At 37.1% G+C, this 15,678-nt stretch overlaps 1 protein-coding gene across 1 annotated transcript in view; it reads left to right on the forward strand.

Annotated features, from left to right (window-relative positions):
* Nucleotides 1-15,678, forward strand: part of ABCA12 (ATP binding cassette subfamily A member 12) — a 186,284-nt gene that overhangs the window by 69,476 nt on the left and 101,130 nt on the right. Inside the window, exons 4-8 of the mRNA XM_060301454.1 lie at nt 6,335-6,426; nt 8,435-8,532; nt 9,657-9,665; nt 11,166-11,342; nt 13,092-13,270. Coding sequence (XP_060157437.1) covers nt 6,335-6,426; nt 8,435-8,532; nt 9,657-9,665; nt 11,166-11,342; nt 13,092-13,270 — 555 coding nt within the window. The remainder of the gene's footprint in view (nt 1-6,334; nt 6,427-8,434; nt 8,533-9,656; nt 9,666-11,165; nt 11,343-13,091; nt 13,271-15,678) is intronic.

The following is a 15,678-nucleotide window of genomic DNA, read 5'->3' on the forward strand; positions in this document are numbered from 1 at the left end:
ATACATCAGAACAGTGGGAACCCCTGGCTGTGCCATTGCTCACACAGCTGGCAAATGGCAAAGATCATCTTGCAGAGCTCACAGGGTCATTATTTGGAGAAGCAGTTCAACATTCCTGCAGCTCCTGTGGGGTATTGCCTCTATGGATTTACTCCCTATCTCTGTCATGTCGACACTCATCCATGACCTGTGTTTTCCAGATTCATACCTCTGCTCCTATTGAATGGCTCCTACAGAACTTGAAACTCAGCTAATCAGATTCTATTCAGGGAAATTTTTAAAGTGCCAAGACTTTTGTTTAATACTGAAAAATATGGATGTGTTTAGAAACTGACCTGATGGTATTATTGGGAATATAAGGGAAGTGGAAGTAAAACAGTTATGTGTCCTCATTTGACTATAAAGATGAGGTGAGATGTATAAGTCTCACACTGTATTAATTTCAGAGTAATTATTAACCATCTAGTAACCATTTTAGTGAGTATTCATATAAAAATAAAGGTTAAAATTTCATTTATCAAAAACAAAGTGGAAGGAAGTCTTAACTGCCACACAGGCAAAATTGTTAATTCATTGAGTTAGAATGTATTGAATGTGTACCACCTGCTGGAGACAATGCAACTCACTTTGGATACATAGATGACTAAGGCATATCCCTATATAAACTTAAAATCTAGTGGGAGAGAGAGATAGAGACTACTAAACAGGTAAATTAATCTATGACGTGGTAAATGTGATGAATATTTGTTTAGTTCTCACTGTGCCCAGGACGTCAGACAACAAATGGTGAATAGTTACACAGACACCCTGAGACATTGTTTCTGCCTGAGGAATATGCATCTGACTGTTGGGTATATTATTGGAGTGGAGAGAGGTTTGGGTGGGGAGATATCAGAAGAGTTCTCCAGACACCTGTGTGAGTAAGATCATTAAGGACAGATAGGGTGGTGGTTACCAGACTAGAGGAAGGTGTATTTGAGATAGGCCATAAAAAAAGAATCTCAGAACTTAATAAAGGAAAGAAATCAATGGCGGCCCTTGTAGAGTCAGTTTAGAGGAATAGGCAGGTAGCTTTGCTGCTGACTGTGATGGCAAAATGACAAATTCCCTTGTAGTGTTGCCATATTAATCTGCCCGTGTCAGGGCTAGGTAGAACATAATATGTACAGGGTCATCTGAAAGCTACTGTGATGTTATCTTCTCCTCTATATTCTACGTGCTTCTGATACACCTGTACCCCCAAGGCATTTCCTCATCTGCCCATCATGGTGCCTTTAGAAATGTATTAGCTCAGATATACATTATATCTCCAAAGTCCCTCCAAAGAGTATAAAAAATCCTAGGACAGAGCAACATATGAAGGCATTTCTAAATCTTAACACCTTAATGATACAGATTGTTGATTGGTAAGTGAGCTACCTAGAAGAGAGGTGTATGTTGAACATGGGCAGGCAGGGGTTGTATCTGAAGCATAGATGACCCTGAAGGAATGAACGTCAGAATGAAATGGAAGAAAATAATGAAAAAAATTAAAATGACTTCTTCTTGGGGGAGTCAGGAAGGACAAGCGTATCAAATCACTGAGGAGGCCTCAATGCCATTACAACATTCTTATTTGTACTTAAAAGTCGGTAATGAATGTCATCTGAAGCTGGAATCAGAACTGGGCCTGGAGCAGATTTCATGCCTTCTTTCCAGGTGTCACTACATACCGTATAATTGTAAGTCTGGGGAAAAAGGGAAAAAATATAAAAAGTTTAATCCTTAAAGACAAAAAAAGAATGTCAGAATTTTCTTTTTAGGTTTTGCCATATGTGTCTTTCCTGGAAGCAGTTCCTTTTAAAGACAGAATTACCGTGGCACACATGGATGCCGCCCACACAGGTAGTCTTTCCCACTCACAGGAAATACAGAGACATTCAATATAAGTGCATAAATCCTACCGTTGCAATGATATCTATAAATGTGACATTTCCCCAATGTAACTGTTGGTAGACATGTCTGAGAAGAAGTAAAACTACTCTGAGCCTAGTTTCCCTCCTGGTATCTTAAATTTAACATTTTGAATCCAAGATGTTTCCCTTATTAAATTTCTTTTCAAAGTAGAGCACTATAAATACCATAGAAGCAGACTCTACCTCTTCAGCATCTTAGAGGCAGGCCCTTAGCCATCTCCGTGGTACTGTACATGTGGCTGGGTCCAGTAAAAGGCAGTAAAGTGATGCCATGGGCCACTTGGAGATTTGACTCAGGCTTTCTTGCCTCACCCAGAAGGTTGAATTCTCTGGACTCAGGTGAGTCTACATGCTGGATTCAGGGGCATCCAAATATTGTATAATGCCTTAATATACCTCCCAGAGATATCTAGTATGAGAGAGATTCTCTGAGACCTTCTTAGAGCTATTCAGAGTTCCTGAATAGGATTTTTAAATCTCCTGAGTTGGTCCTAGAGAGTGGGATTAGGGAAGAGTCATCATTGAATAAATCCACTTCTCTGTCACAGCCTAGTGCAGGGTTTCTCAATCTCAGCATTATTGCTACTTGGGATCAGATAATTCTTTGTTGTGCTGTGCACTGTAGAATGTGGCCTCTACCCACTAGATACCAGTAGCATCACTCCCGTCCAGTTGTGACAACTAAATATTTCTCCAGATATTGTCAAATATCCCCTGGGAGCAGGGGAGGGAGCACAAAATTGCCCCCAGTTGAAAACCACGAGTCTAGTGAAAGTATGAAGAAAAAGATTTTAAGGTAGCAAGAGGCATGAATTAGGTTATGATTCTAGGATCTCGCTCTGTAAGAAACACAAATGACCACTCTAATCGAGCACCCCCAGTCATGTGTTGTCATCATTCCCTAGGCATGTCCTTACTTAGCTATTACCATTAACGTATTATGATCCCTGTTTTTTTTATTTGACTTGCCCATTATATTACATATCGTGGGAATTTAATAAATGTTAGTGAGTTTATGGATGAATATGGTGGATAAAGTGTAAGATTGATTATATGTTTGTGTCTGTGGTGCCACCTCTGGTGTTTCCTCTTCCAAGGACCTTTGCAGAACCAGGTGTGCAACAGTGGAAGCAGGGCAAGCTATTTAAAAAAAAAAAAAGACGCTTCCTTAGCTGTCAGTTCTTCCAAGTGATATTCCTTATTATCTATTATTCAGTGCTTGCCATGTGCTAAACATCCTACCATCTGCCACCACAGTGCACTGTAAATAGACTTTTCACAAGCATTTTACAGTCTGAGGAGAAAATTGATCATTACTTCAAATGGAAAATTCCTCTTATGAGTAAACTGATAAAGAAATTAAATAATAAAATGAAGAAAGGGTTACAGAATTCTGGGTAAGGTACTTTCCCTCTTCCCACCTCACCAGCCAGTGCTCACTGGTTCCAGATTATGAATGATAAGGGTGCGTCCATTTGGTGTCCAGAGATCTTGAAGGTTCTAGTATTGTAAGATTATGTGGGGAATATAGATACATAAGTATGGGGCTTCAGCTCCATACCGATGGTGAAGGCTGTGTCTTTGTACCATCTTCTTTGTGGGCACTTTGACAGTTAATATTGGTGAGTGCCTATGATGACAGGGCCCAGAGAGGCACTTGTTAAGGACATCTCACCTAGTACTCACAACAGCCTTGCAAGATAGGTGTATCATTCCTAATTTTCAGATGAGGCTGAAATTTTTTAGGAAGAGGCAGAGCTGGGATTCAAAAGATATCTAACAGCTCCAAAGTTCTTTCTTCTACATCCCAGCAACACTGTCTCTTTTTATTTAATCAGCCATCCTATCTTATGGTTCAGTGCCGTGCTAGGTGTTTTGAATAAAAAGAGCATCATCATGGTGCCTACTTCCAAAGATGTCACGGCCTAAAATGGAAAAGTGGTAGGAATAGGTACACAGACAAACATAATACACTTAAAATTTATATAAAGTAAGTATGTACAAAATGCTTAAATTGTGTAAAATGATGGAAAAGATACTGGTTCTCATTCATCACTCTAAGAAGCATAGAGTTCTCTGTCTATAAGTATGGTCAAGCTAATTAGAAAGCTCAGAGATTACACTTAATTCAGTAAGACTGGATACCTTCCTGTCCTCCTTTAGTAATTTAATAGGGGGTCAAAAAGAACTAATTACCTTTGCTTGGGGGAGGTAAGCTGTATTTCAACTTAGAGCCTTAATTCATCTTTTTACCCACAATGCTTGATGTTGCACATTTATTTTGTGGTTTCCATTTTAAGAGTTGACAAACAATAGTTACGTTGAGCAGTGGCAGAGGACACATGCCATGACACTACACACTGTAAATGCAAAGCAACACTGGGGAAAATTTGCAGGAAGATGACCAGCAAAGCACGTGTGAGATCCCATGCTCTCTCCCTGACAAAAGGCCGTGCCGGGACCACCTAAAAGGAGATGAACCGCCTCCCCACTCCTGTAACGTGGGACTTGTAGGCAACCGTGTAATTGTGGGCACTTCCTGGTCAAGGACGGGTCCTGTTAGAAAAGAGGCCTCCAGAGTTCCTTGTCTGGAAGAGCCATTTTCTGTTGAGCAAGTTCAAACCTGTTGAGCCAGCAGCTTGCTGGGAAGGGGATGAACTTGTTTTGGCATTGAAAGAATATTTGAAGGAATAATTTTCGGGCTCTTATCTGAACGTGGGAAATGGGCAAGGTGTCCCCTGTAGCGTTGATGCAGCTTTTGCTTCTCCAAGCTCACACTTCCTTAATTTCCCATCACCTCTTTTTTGTTTCTCCCCCACTCCCATTTATTTTTCAAGTCTCTGTTTTCTCTTGCTCCTTCTTTCTTCTTTTTGATGTTTGTCACTCTCCCTTTGGTTTTTGTTGCTGTCCCTATTCCTTAAAAATTTTATGAAGGCAGTTCTTCCCTTTATTTCAAAATGTGTTGATATTCAGTAGTGTTTCTTACAGTATTTCAAGCTGAACTAAAAAAATGTCGAGAAAAAGAAGAGTGCACTTGACTTTCTCAAACTTTCTAAAACTTCTGTTTGAGAGCAGGAAAAAGGTTCAGGTCATTTCTTATTTTTATCTGAACAGTTTTCCCATCCAAATAGTCAGCATAAGGAATGTAAGAAGATTTAGGGGAATACAGTCATGGTCATGAATAATTCAAATATACATTAAGAATGCAGAACTTCTAGAGCAACCAGTACATTTTATAGAGAATATTGGAAGAACACTAGGGAATGGAAACAAATATCACCCCTTCTTATCATTTTTATTAAAAGGACACGCTGGGAAAAAAACAGATTTTTTTTTTCCCAATTATAAATCATAAAGTATCCTGGAACCAGGACTCAGATCTTGTTTCTAAAAAGGGAAGTCAAATCGAACCACAGTAGCAAGCAGAACTTCTTGCTTTTCCACTGTTATCTTTTTATATCCATTCTTATGTACCGTAAGCAAGCTTTTTATAAACAATCAGACAAAATTCAGATTATTCATTCCAGACATCTGGACTTATTTCACTCTTGAAATAGATATATTTATTTTAGACACTTACTTTAGGAATATCAAGTTTTCAAGAAAATATGATTATTTCCATTTTAATAATAATAAACTAAACAGGAAGCAATTTTTTTAAAAGAGGGTTACTGAATTGTGGAGTGGTCCAATAATATTTTCTTCCAAAAGCTGGTGTGACCATGTTGTGCAGAGATTGCTGGCACCACATGCTATCATTACAGCCTTGATACACTCAGTACAATTAAAACCCTGAGTACATCATTATTTCTTTAACACCTGGTGCCACCTGTAATGACACCAACCACAGTGCTTAGCACAGACTAGATATTCAATAAATGTGTCTTCTCCTTCTTCTTTGAATCGGTCTTGCAAGTATTCATCTTTGACAGTCTTCAAAATGCCATCTATAATTTAACATAGAAAACTTCTTTTTCTTTTGTGGTTGACAAATAAGCAGACCTTGATTTCAGTCTCTGAAGCACCCTTTGACTACCATCTATTTGGGATCCGCCATCTTTTTAAAAGAAAAGATATATATCATAAATATTTTCAGTATTTAGCTCTAAAGTCCTTTTTTCTTTCTATAAGAGTGAAGTAAAAAATAAGTATTTTAAACCTTATCTAGGCCATTTTCTCTGAGTAAAAATTTACCTTGTAGGAGGCCTTATATATTCATTGGTATATGGTTAGGTGAGTTTTGTCATTAAAATCCTAGAAAGTAGATTAAACATTTGAAAGTCCTAGGAGAGCCCTGGAATCTACCATATAATACATTGCTGTAACTAACTGAAATTAATGTGAGTGAAGTTATAGAGTTCTTGCTTTTTCTTCTCTAGTGAAATTCTGAGAAAGTCATCCAACCTGGAGAAGGACAGCAATTTATCGCTCCAGAGCACTGAAGTTCCAGAAAAAAGGCACGCATCACTGGGTAAGCTATCCTCTTCTGCCCAGTTTAGAACAGGCCTTTTGGAACAACCAGTAAAGGTCTAATCTTTAAAAGTTATACTTTTAACTTTTCAAACAAAGATGGAATGCCTAGAATATCCCTAAGAGATCTAAATATTTCCTTATGGTTGCCTGAGTGTGGTGGTGCAGTTATGCAAAGGTCTTGAGAATAATTGGAAATTAAGTTCTTACTGAAGCACTCTCTAGGAGCAAAACCCTAAATGGTACTATTATAATGTTGAGAATTACACGCTTTCCCAGAATTGACTAGGGACTCTTCAGTTGCCTGCAATGAGATAACACTGGGATGGTTAGAATGCCCATCAATAAAAAATGTTGGATCGAATCTCAGAGATTTGTCCAAACTTTATATTTTACAGATGAAGAGTATGAGGCCCAACAAGGTTAAGCGCCCTCCCTGTCCCATCATCCAGCTGACCTGGTACTGGAGCAGCTGCCAAGATGGGACTCTTCTAGCTGTAGTTTTCTTCCTCCCACTCTCCCACTCAGCATCACAGTCATTCAGCATGCTGTGTACTTCTTTCATTCACAGCTAGGCCAGTGGCCCTGAGACAGTAATGTGCAGAATACCCACAGGCTGAGCTCCCTGAACCTTATGTCCAGGTGCTTTTGCTGCAGATGGTCTTGAGAGACACTCGTTAGAAGCCACAAATTGAGAGTAAACTCTCAAAACAGCAGGACTGTTTTGTATTCATTGGCAAATATTTATTGGGTGCCTGCTATCATGTAGGCACTGTCTTAGGTACTGAAGATACATTAGTGAACAAAACAAAGATTCCTGTATGTCAGAATATGATGGGTGATATGGGGGAGAAAAGGAATACCTTTAAAAATGCCATGTGATATTTCAGATTCTATGATATTAACATTCCAATACAAGTTGATGGACCAAATGAAAAAAAGTCCTTTGTTATTGAAGTAGGAATATGGCAGTGAGTGGTTTTGAGGAGTTAACGTGCTGTTGTCAATGATCTCTGGGTGTTTGGCTGAGTGGTTACAGCACAGTAGAAATAAGATCATACTGTTGTGGTCCAGTAAGCTTTGCTTTGCTCAGTAGCCACAGATTATGTTTCTTAGCCTGGCCAGTCATCTCACAAATGTATTGCTTTGGTCTAGAGGAATCGGTAAATTCTTCAGCCCAGTGAGCATTTTAACAAAGCCTAGGCCCCACTGATGTTAGGTCACTGTATCTTTGAATATTAAGATTCTTTGTTGTGAGGATAATAAAGTATTTCTGTACACAATTTATAAAAGTGAACACACTGGCTTAATGAACATCCATGCTATAGATCTGAACATACTCTTCCAGCTAATGCTCCTAACCAGGAACATTCTGCCACATTATAAATAGTACTGGATGAGGCCACTTTGGGAATTACTTAATTAGCATATACTGTAGTCTGGACTAATTGCTTTCTCCCATTTATTTGATCTGAAACACCATTCAAAAACCACTTTGGGGAGGAGAGAATTTATGATCCTAAGCAGATTTTAGCCTCCCAATTGAATAATTAAAAAAAAAAAAAACATTATCACCAGATGTGCATTGGCAGATCCTTTGAACAGATGCTGGGTATGATGGATCTGTGGAGCTAGTGGAGGCACCTCAGATCCTCTAGGCCTGAACAGAAATGACTCAGTTTATTAGGCAATAATATTGGTGATAAAGTTTAACGATATAAACTGGAATGAAAGCAAATGACATCCAAAAATGATTGGAAAAAACCCCAAAGCAGACCAAAACCATCACAGTTTTATGTGAAAGGAAAAACTGATGGACTTTGCCATTTTGCCAATATGAAACTTTCATGGAAGATGCATATTCGAGCATATTCTTGCTGTGGAGTATATGAGAGCATAAGTGATATTTATGGATTCTTATGTGAACCTGCCTGTGTGTGTGTGTGTGTGTGTGTGTGTGTGTGTGTGTGTGTGTGTAGTATGCTAATCTCTTCTTTCTTTTACAACAGCCACAGTATTTCCTAGTCCACGTTCTGATTTGGAAAGTGATGGAACATATACTTTCAATGGTAGTCAAGTGCTTGCCTGGATCCTTAGTTTGGAAAAGGTAATTTCACTCAGTTTTGTATGGACTCATAATAAAAAGCAGGTAAACAAATGCCTCTTAGATTAATAGAGGAATCTTCCAAATAGGAAGCGTATTCCCATTTGGAGTAATGTCTCCGGGAGATTCTTTTCTTGGGAGCTCTTTCATAAAAAGCTTAATTTTGAGGCATTCTAAATTCCTTAAGGTCTTGGATATTTATTTACTTCCCTGTTAAGTCCCTTAGTTGAACTTAAGATTTTCATTTAGTAAAAACTAGGGTGGCATTACATGTGATCTTTTAATTTCCTGAAGCAGGAAAGAAAAAATGCTGTATGAAAGCAGATGAAACTTTAACACCCATCAGACTTGCTGCCTCATCTATACTAATAATGCTTTTGGAAAACTTAGAGCTGTAAAAAATATCTCCTCAAAGTAATAAAATCCCTTTCCTTAGCGTGGTTTAAAGCCTACCTATGGATTTCCGTCTGTTTACCAGTCTTCCACTTTAAGATTCCAGATTGCAAGATGATAAACATCATTTCTGTCGGAGGTGCAAACTGGCGACCTGTGAGCTGTATGTGTATGTGTGCACATATACAAGGCTTTTGAGAAACTGAATTTGAATGCCTTTAGGCAGAAGAGGTACTCTTCTGTCAGCTGCAATCCCCACTTTTCCTTATTGTCTTTTATCCAACCAGATTCATACATTTAAGTTATTTGGCTGGCCGGTGGACATTTAAATCCTGCTTTACGTGCTCTTCAGAAATTAAGAGGAGACCATTTTTAATATTTTGCCATGGAGAGACTACTACTCTCTCTCTCTTTCTCTAACTATCACACACACACATAAGAATTTTTAATAATATATCCATGTCTTATGTAGTAGACGTTTCTTCCGTCTGAAACATAGGGACATAACTCTGGTCTCTATTCATATATTCCTGTGACCACTGCTGCTTAATATGTGTCTATTAGTTCCCCTTGAATTAACATTCTGTATAACTGAGGCATCTTGATAAACTTGTTTATGTCAGTAAGCCAAAGAACAACCCAAAAATGGATGTCAGGAAAAGGCACCATACCTATCAAGGCAATTCAGCCAGTGCTGGTTGAAATATAAGACTTCCAGGGTCAGTCCAGTCTAGATTTTGAAAGTCTAGTTTATATAATAGTTGAGGTACCTAAAGCACCCTGTGTAGCTGAGGAAGCCCCACCATGTGCCCACATAATTCCAGTATAAAGCCTCCACAAATCATGCTAGGGTGCAAACTAGGGAAAGTTATTTTATTCCATTCTGTTTCTTCTATATTGGTTCCTAGAAGCAAACAGCCTTGAATTGTATAAGTTAAATTCTTTAATAGCTAGAATAGCAGTGCTATTCTCAAAAATACCACTTTATTGTATTGAAACTCCCAGGTTCTCTTTCTCATATGGAATAAAATTTCAGAATTTTGTGAGGCAGCACAGAGTCATGTATCCGATGGAGATAAGTCAAAAATGAATTTTCTATGTATAGATACATATTTTCAGAGTAGTTGGAGCAGAAAAGGGATGTAAGAATCAGGATCACATATTGATGCCTCTGTCAGCAATCTCTCTGATTCCTTTTTCTTTCTTTTTCTTTCTGTTTACTGCTTTCTGCAACCCTTGCAAGAATAAGTAGAGAAATCATTCTGGGGTGAGTTTATATGTAATGTTAAGAAAGAGATGTGGATGAATGACTAGAAGACCTGGCACTTAGAGTATCTCCTGGAATAAGTGGAGCCTGTCTTGTTTCATTACATTTAGAAGTTGAATCACTGGAAGGTAGAGTGTAGATTTTGTGATATAAAGGGAGGATGAAGTTAGCTAGCCCTCACCTCACAGCTTATAGTAATTAATTACTAGGAAGGATGCATTAAATATTGCAACTAAGTGTAATTGGCTCTATAAATATCTAAACAACTTAATGGTGAATGTGATCAATATTATAGATGAAAGTAGTGCTGCATCTGTTAACTGGTCTGTACTGTGAAATATATGGGGGACTTCCATTATGAAAATGCTTTCCAATTATTGCCTTTGATAATTATATGCTTGTATATATTTTCATATATGTGTTTTCTTTTTGCTTTATATGCATAATTCTTAAATGAAATAATTGCTTTGCAAATGAAACATAATCCATGTTTTTCCACTTCTCTAAACAAACACTGTTGGTCTTGAGACTAGACTCTGAAGCTCTTCCTTTTTGGAATTCTTCCAAAGATCCTGGCCAATTTCCCATGAAGTGTCACAAATTATTAGGACACCTAAGTCTGCTGTTAAATGTCCAGGAAAAGCTTAAGATTTTTAAGCCTGAAGATTTTTGTGAGACAAGATCTAGTACATTTAGGTTGTCTAGTCAGAGACAGGAAGTGTGTTCAGTTTAAAAAATCATATGCAAATCTTTTAAATCATAAAGATGACAAGAGTTACCACATTCACACATTCTCTCAGTGACTCTTCATGGGTAAATCCAATGTATTTTAGTGTTAATTTAATAGTTGCTATAATGCAGGACCTTAAAATGGCTATTATGTAGACAGGTCAGTTTCCTTGATGACTAGGATATGTTAATATCTATATTTACTAACATTATTATACCACTCTTCTCACACACATTGCTTTTACAGCAAAATTCGACTTCAGAAGATATACGAAGAGAACTGTGTGAGAGCTATCCAAGATATACTGCCAATTATGCCTTCTCTTGGACCACTCTAGGGAAAAATGTTTTTAACATATTTTGCCTGTCCAACATGACCCTTTTAGAGTCTTCTCTCCGAGAACTAACAAACCAGTTCTCTCAGGTGAGTGCAAATATTTTAACATGATCAAGATCTCATAAACAGTAGAAAGAAGTGTATTGTTTCCATTGTCGTATACACAAAGTGACTCAAAATGAATCAAAGAGCAAATTCATAGCCCACATGGACTAGGAAATGCTGACTGAAATGTTGGCTCACCTTTGGCATGAATTCCTCGCACAGAGATTCACATACAATGTCTAATTCTAAGTAATATGTCTGTTTGCTATTTAAATGTGCAGGATTGAAATTATGTTAATGTTGAACCAAAAATATTGCATTATGGTTAATGTGGAGACATCTTTGTAGATGAAATTTGACTTTGCTCTATGGTGAATGAAGATTGACTGTTTTCTCTGAGATATTTTATTTAAGTGAGATTACTCAGGATACAATGTAAGTTTAATAATTAAACTATCAGAGCCTTATAACTCTCAGAAGTTAGAATAATGGATAATCTTTAAAATGTTTCTTCTAAGGTCAAACCCAATTTACAAATTTGATTTTTTATGAAATAATATAATCCCTCTTTCCCAAATATTATACATTAAAACCAAGAACTTTATAATATGGAGTGCTAATGACCATTTTATGCTAGTTTTAAATTAAGATGTGAAAATAAGACACTGATAATCTTTTTTTTTTTTTTTTTTTTTTTTTTTTACCGATAATCTTCTTTTAATGAAACTTCACATACAATGAAAGTTCATAAAAATATTCAGACTTCTCTCAAAATTTTCTAAACAGGAATAAATGAAACATGTCCACATCTAACATTTTTCCCCTTGATTCTCTGAATTTTATTGTCAGTAAGTGCAGAATGCTTAAATTACTCTTTAGCAGTCTGAGTTTTCCAAATGAGCTAGAGACACTGTTATAATAACCCCAATCCAATGTACAGCACTTGAAATTCTATCTCAACAAACTCAGCAGTCATGTAGAATGTGTGGTTAAGAATATGTTGTTCAAAATCACATTTTCAGTGTGAAAGACCTTGAATTAAGACAGAACAAAAGCCTGACTTTACTAGTATGAATGAGCTTATTAAGAAGATTGTTTTGGGTGGGAATATAATGAAGGTATTAGCTGGGTCCTGTGATTCAGAGCAAAAGTACAGGTCATGGTTTTCATTTATTTGTTTGCTTATAGTACAAGATATGATTATTACAAAGGATATTCACTCTAAATCATTATTATAACTGAAGTTCCTTATATTCCAGCAGAACTTTGGAAATATTTTATTTTGTTAAGTATGTATAATTGTAATAGTAGACATTTTCATATGTTTGTATATATACATATTCACACCCATATAATGTAAAATATATAACTTTTAAGGGTTTTCTATGCAAATAATAATTAAGGTCTACTAATGGATATAGAGAAGATACGTCTGCAGATCCTACACCAGATCCTAAAGAAAAACAAAAATATTACTCTGAAGCTAATATTATTTTAAGAAATTAATTTTAATTTCCCAAACACAATTTAAAATATTTTGTATAAACAGTTTTGTTAACCAAACATCAAATATGCTAATTTCTGGAACTATAGGAAAGAATCTAATTATGTGTAAGAACATTTGAAATAGTTTATAGTTTTTCCAAGTAAAAGATGACTTCAAACTGAATGAAAATCTGAAAGAATTACTTATGTGAAAATCTAAACTTTTAATGTTTTCAAAGGCAGTTAGCCATGTGGTTACACATATTGAAGTCTCATTTTACCCTGTTTGTGGTTTTATTTTTTAAGCTATCAAGAGATCCCAATAACCAGAAGACAGTGTTTCAGGAAATGGTCAAAGTGCTGTCCTTTTTCTCACAAGTGCAAGAGCAGACAGCCGTGTGGCAGCTTCTCTCCAGTTTTCCAAATGTGTTCCGGAATGACACAACACTAAGCAATCTATTTGATGTTCTTCGAAGTGCAAACAGGTAGGAAAAAGTAAGAATTAAGGGGAATATTACTGTTCATAAAGAAGTCTTTCTTTTTTTTTTTTTTTTTTAATATTACCTGTAGGATCACTGGTAGGTAGGTAATTTAAACACAGCAAATAATCCTTCAGCACCTTATTGCAGATTTTGGCAACGAAAGTAAGTGTATTAGTTAAGCAAAGGAGAAACACACATTGTGGTCATCAGGATTATTGACAGGTTTATGGGGAAACAAGGACGAACACTAATCATAACATCTATAGTGTCAGTTGCTATCCCAGAACTTCTGAGAAAGATGGTAGAGCAGGACCAATGGTAGATTGGAACCCTGACTCAGGCTCACTCAGGGACAACCAGGGCTCGGTGCATCTAGTATTTTAACTGTTCAAGAAGAAAATATTTCATTGGGTTTTGGTTGGTACTACACAGTAAAAAACAACCCCATTGGCTAGAGTTTACACCAAGCCACCCCAAGGGGTTTAGCCTCCTTCAGGTGCAGCCAGCCTAAGCCTGCATATTGGGTTGGCTTTATTTGACACATATGACACAGAGATTTGAAAAATTTTGCAGAAGAAACCCTTTTAAAGCCTGCATTCCTCATAAAAGAGATCTGAGCATGGCCAGCATTCAGAGTTTGATGGACACATACTTAGGTTTTGGCTGTCCAGCTAATTTGGAAATGTGCATTAAACAAAACAACAACAACTATATTAACAACTAGCAGTTACTGACTGCCTGTTACATGCCAGACACTTTACTGGACCCTTTATATATATCACATTGAAACTTACAACAGAACTATTATTTATTTTATAAGTGAGGTAACAGAAGGTTATAAGAATTAAATATTTGATGATCATGCCGCTAGGAGGGTTTGAACCTGGATTTTTTAACTCCAGAACCCAGACTGCCTCTGTAATATGTCACTAAGAGCACAGTGGATTCCATCGCTAATGTCTGAAGCACCACAAGAGTTTTCTCATCTTCTCTGATAAGCTTCCAAGAGTTTATATTTGTTCAAAGACCTTATAATAAGCCCTCATGTTGTTGCATTAGTTTCATTTGATTCTCACAACAGTTCTTTGAGATTGAGACTACAGATATCCCCATTTTACAAAAGAGGAAACACACACTAGTTTTTTAAAGTTAAATCTTCTTTACTATTATTATTATTATATTTATTATTTTTTATTTTATTTATTTAGTTTTTTTGCGGTACGCGGGCCTCTCACTGTTGTGGCCTCTCCCATTGCGGAGCACAGGCTCCGGACGCGCAGGCTCAGCGGCCATGGCTCACGGGCCTAGCTGCTCCGTGGCATGTGGGATCTTCCCGGACCGGGGCACGAACCCGTGTCCCCTGCATCGGCAGGCGGACTCTCAACCACTGCGCCACCAGGGAAGCCCTACTATTATTATTAAACTGACAGTATCACTAAAATCTGTAAATTTTTCACAAATGACTGTATTTTATCATCAAATCATTGGTTTATCTTACTCTTTGTTGATCAAGTAATACGGACAAATAAACCCCATAAAAAGGTTTTGAGGTTATTTACACCAGCAATTTTACAAAGTTGTAATATAGTTCAGTCACCAAAACGAGATTATATAATGTTAAGATTATGACAGAGGTTAGCAAAAATGAGTAATCTCAAAAGTCAAGAATTGTATATGAAAAAGCATACATGATATTCACCATTTATGAGGAAGAAGTTGTGCTGAGATATGAATCACAAAAACTCCTTTTTAAATTACCTTTACATATAAGGAAACTTGTTTTGGATAACTTCCATTTGTATATGATGAAAAGGACAGAAAAACAAAATCAGTGAAGTGAAATAAAAGTATTTTGATCAATAATTTAAAGGATTTCAGAGAGGACAATGGTCAGGTGTCATTTTTAAGTCACGTTTTGTTAGAAAAAGATGAATTAAGTCTTCTGACATTTTTATTAATTATATTAATAACAATAATGCTGACAGTTACAATGAGATTGCCAAGTGTTCAGTCTCTGAAGGTGTTACTTTGGGACAACAGATTAGCTGAGTCAAGCAGAAGGCCAAGCTGGGGGAAGGCTGGCAGAGATCTACAACCTCAGAACATTTAACTGGTCTCCACGGTGACCAGGGTTCAGAAGTAACTCAAAGTCTGAGAACCAGGAGATTCTTGGGGGCAAGTATAAAAATGCCTGAGGTATTGACTGTTATGTATATAGAGCAGAAATGAAAAAAATACAGCCATGCCCCTATGGCCAAGCGCACAGCTGTAAAAACAAGCTAACAATGCTGTGGGCTCAGTGCAGAAATGTTCTGTCCTCCTCCCTGCCATGTTGGGGCAAAGTGCCAGAGGTAAGACATAACGTGGAAAGAACGTGAACTTTGAAATTAGACAGAACCAGTTCTATTTAT

The sequence above is a fragment of the Globicephala melas genome, chromosome 7 (genome assembly GCF_963455315.2).
Source record: "Globicephala melas chromosome 7, mGloMel1.2, whole genome shotgun sequence".
NCBI lineage: Eukaryota > Metazoa > Chordata > Mammalia > Artiodactyla > Delphinidae > Globicephala > Globicephala melas.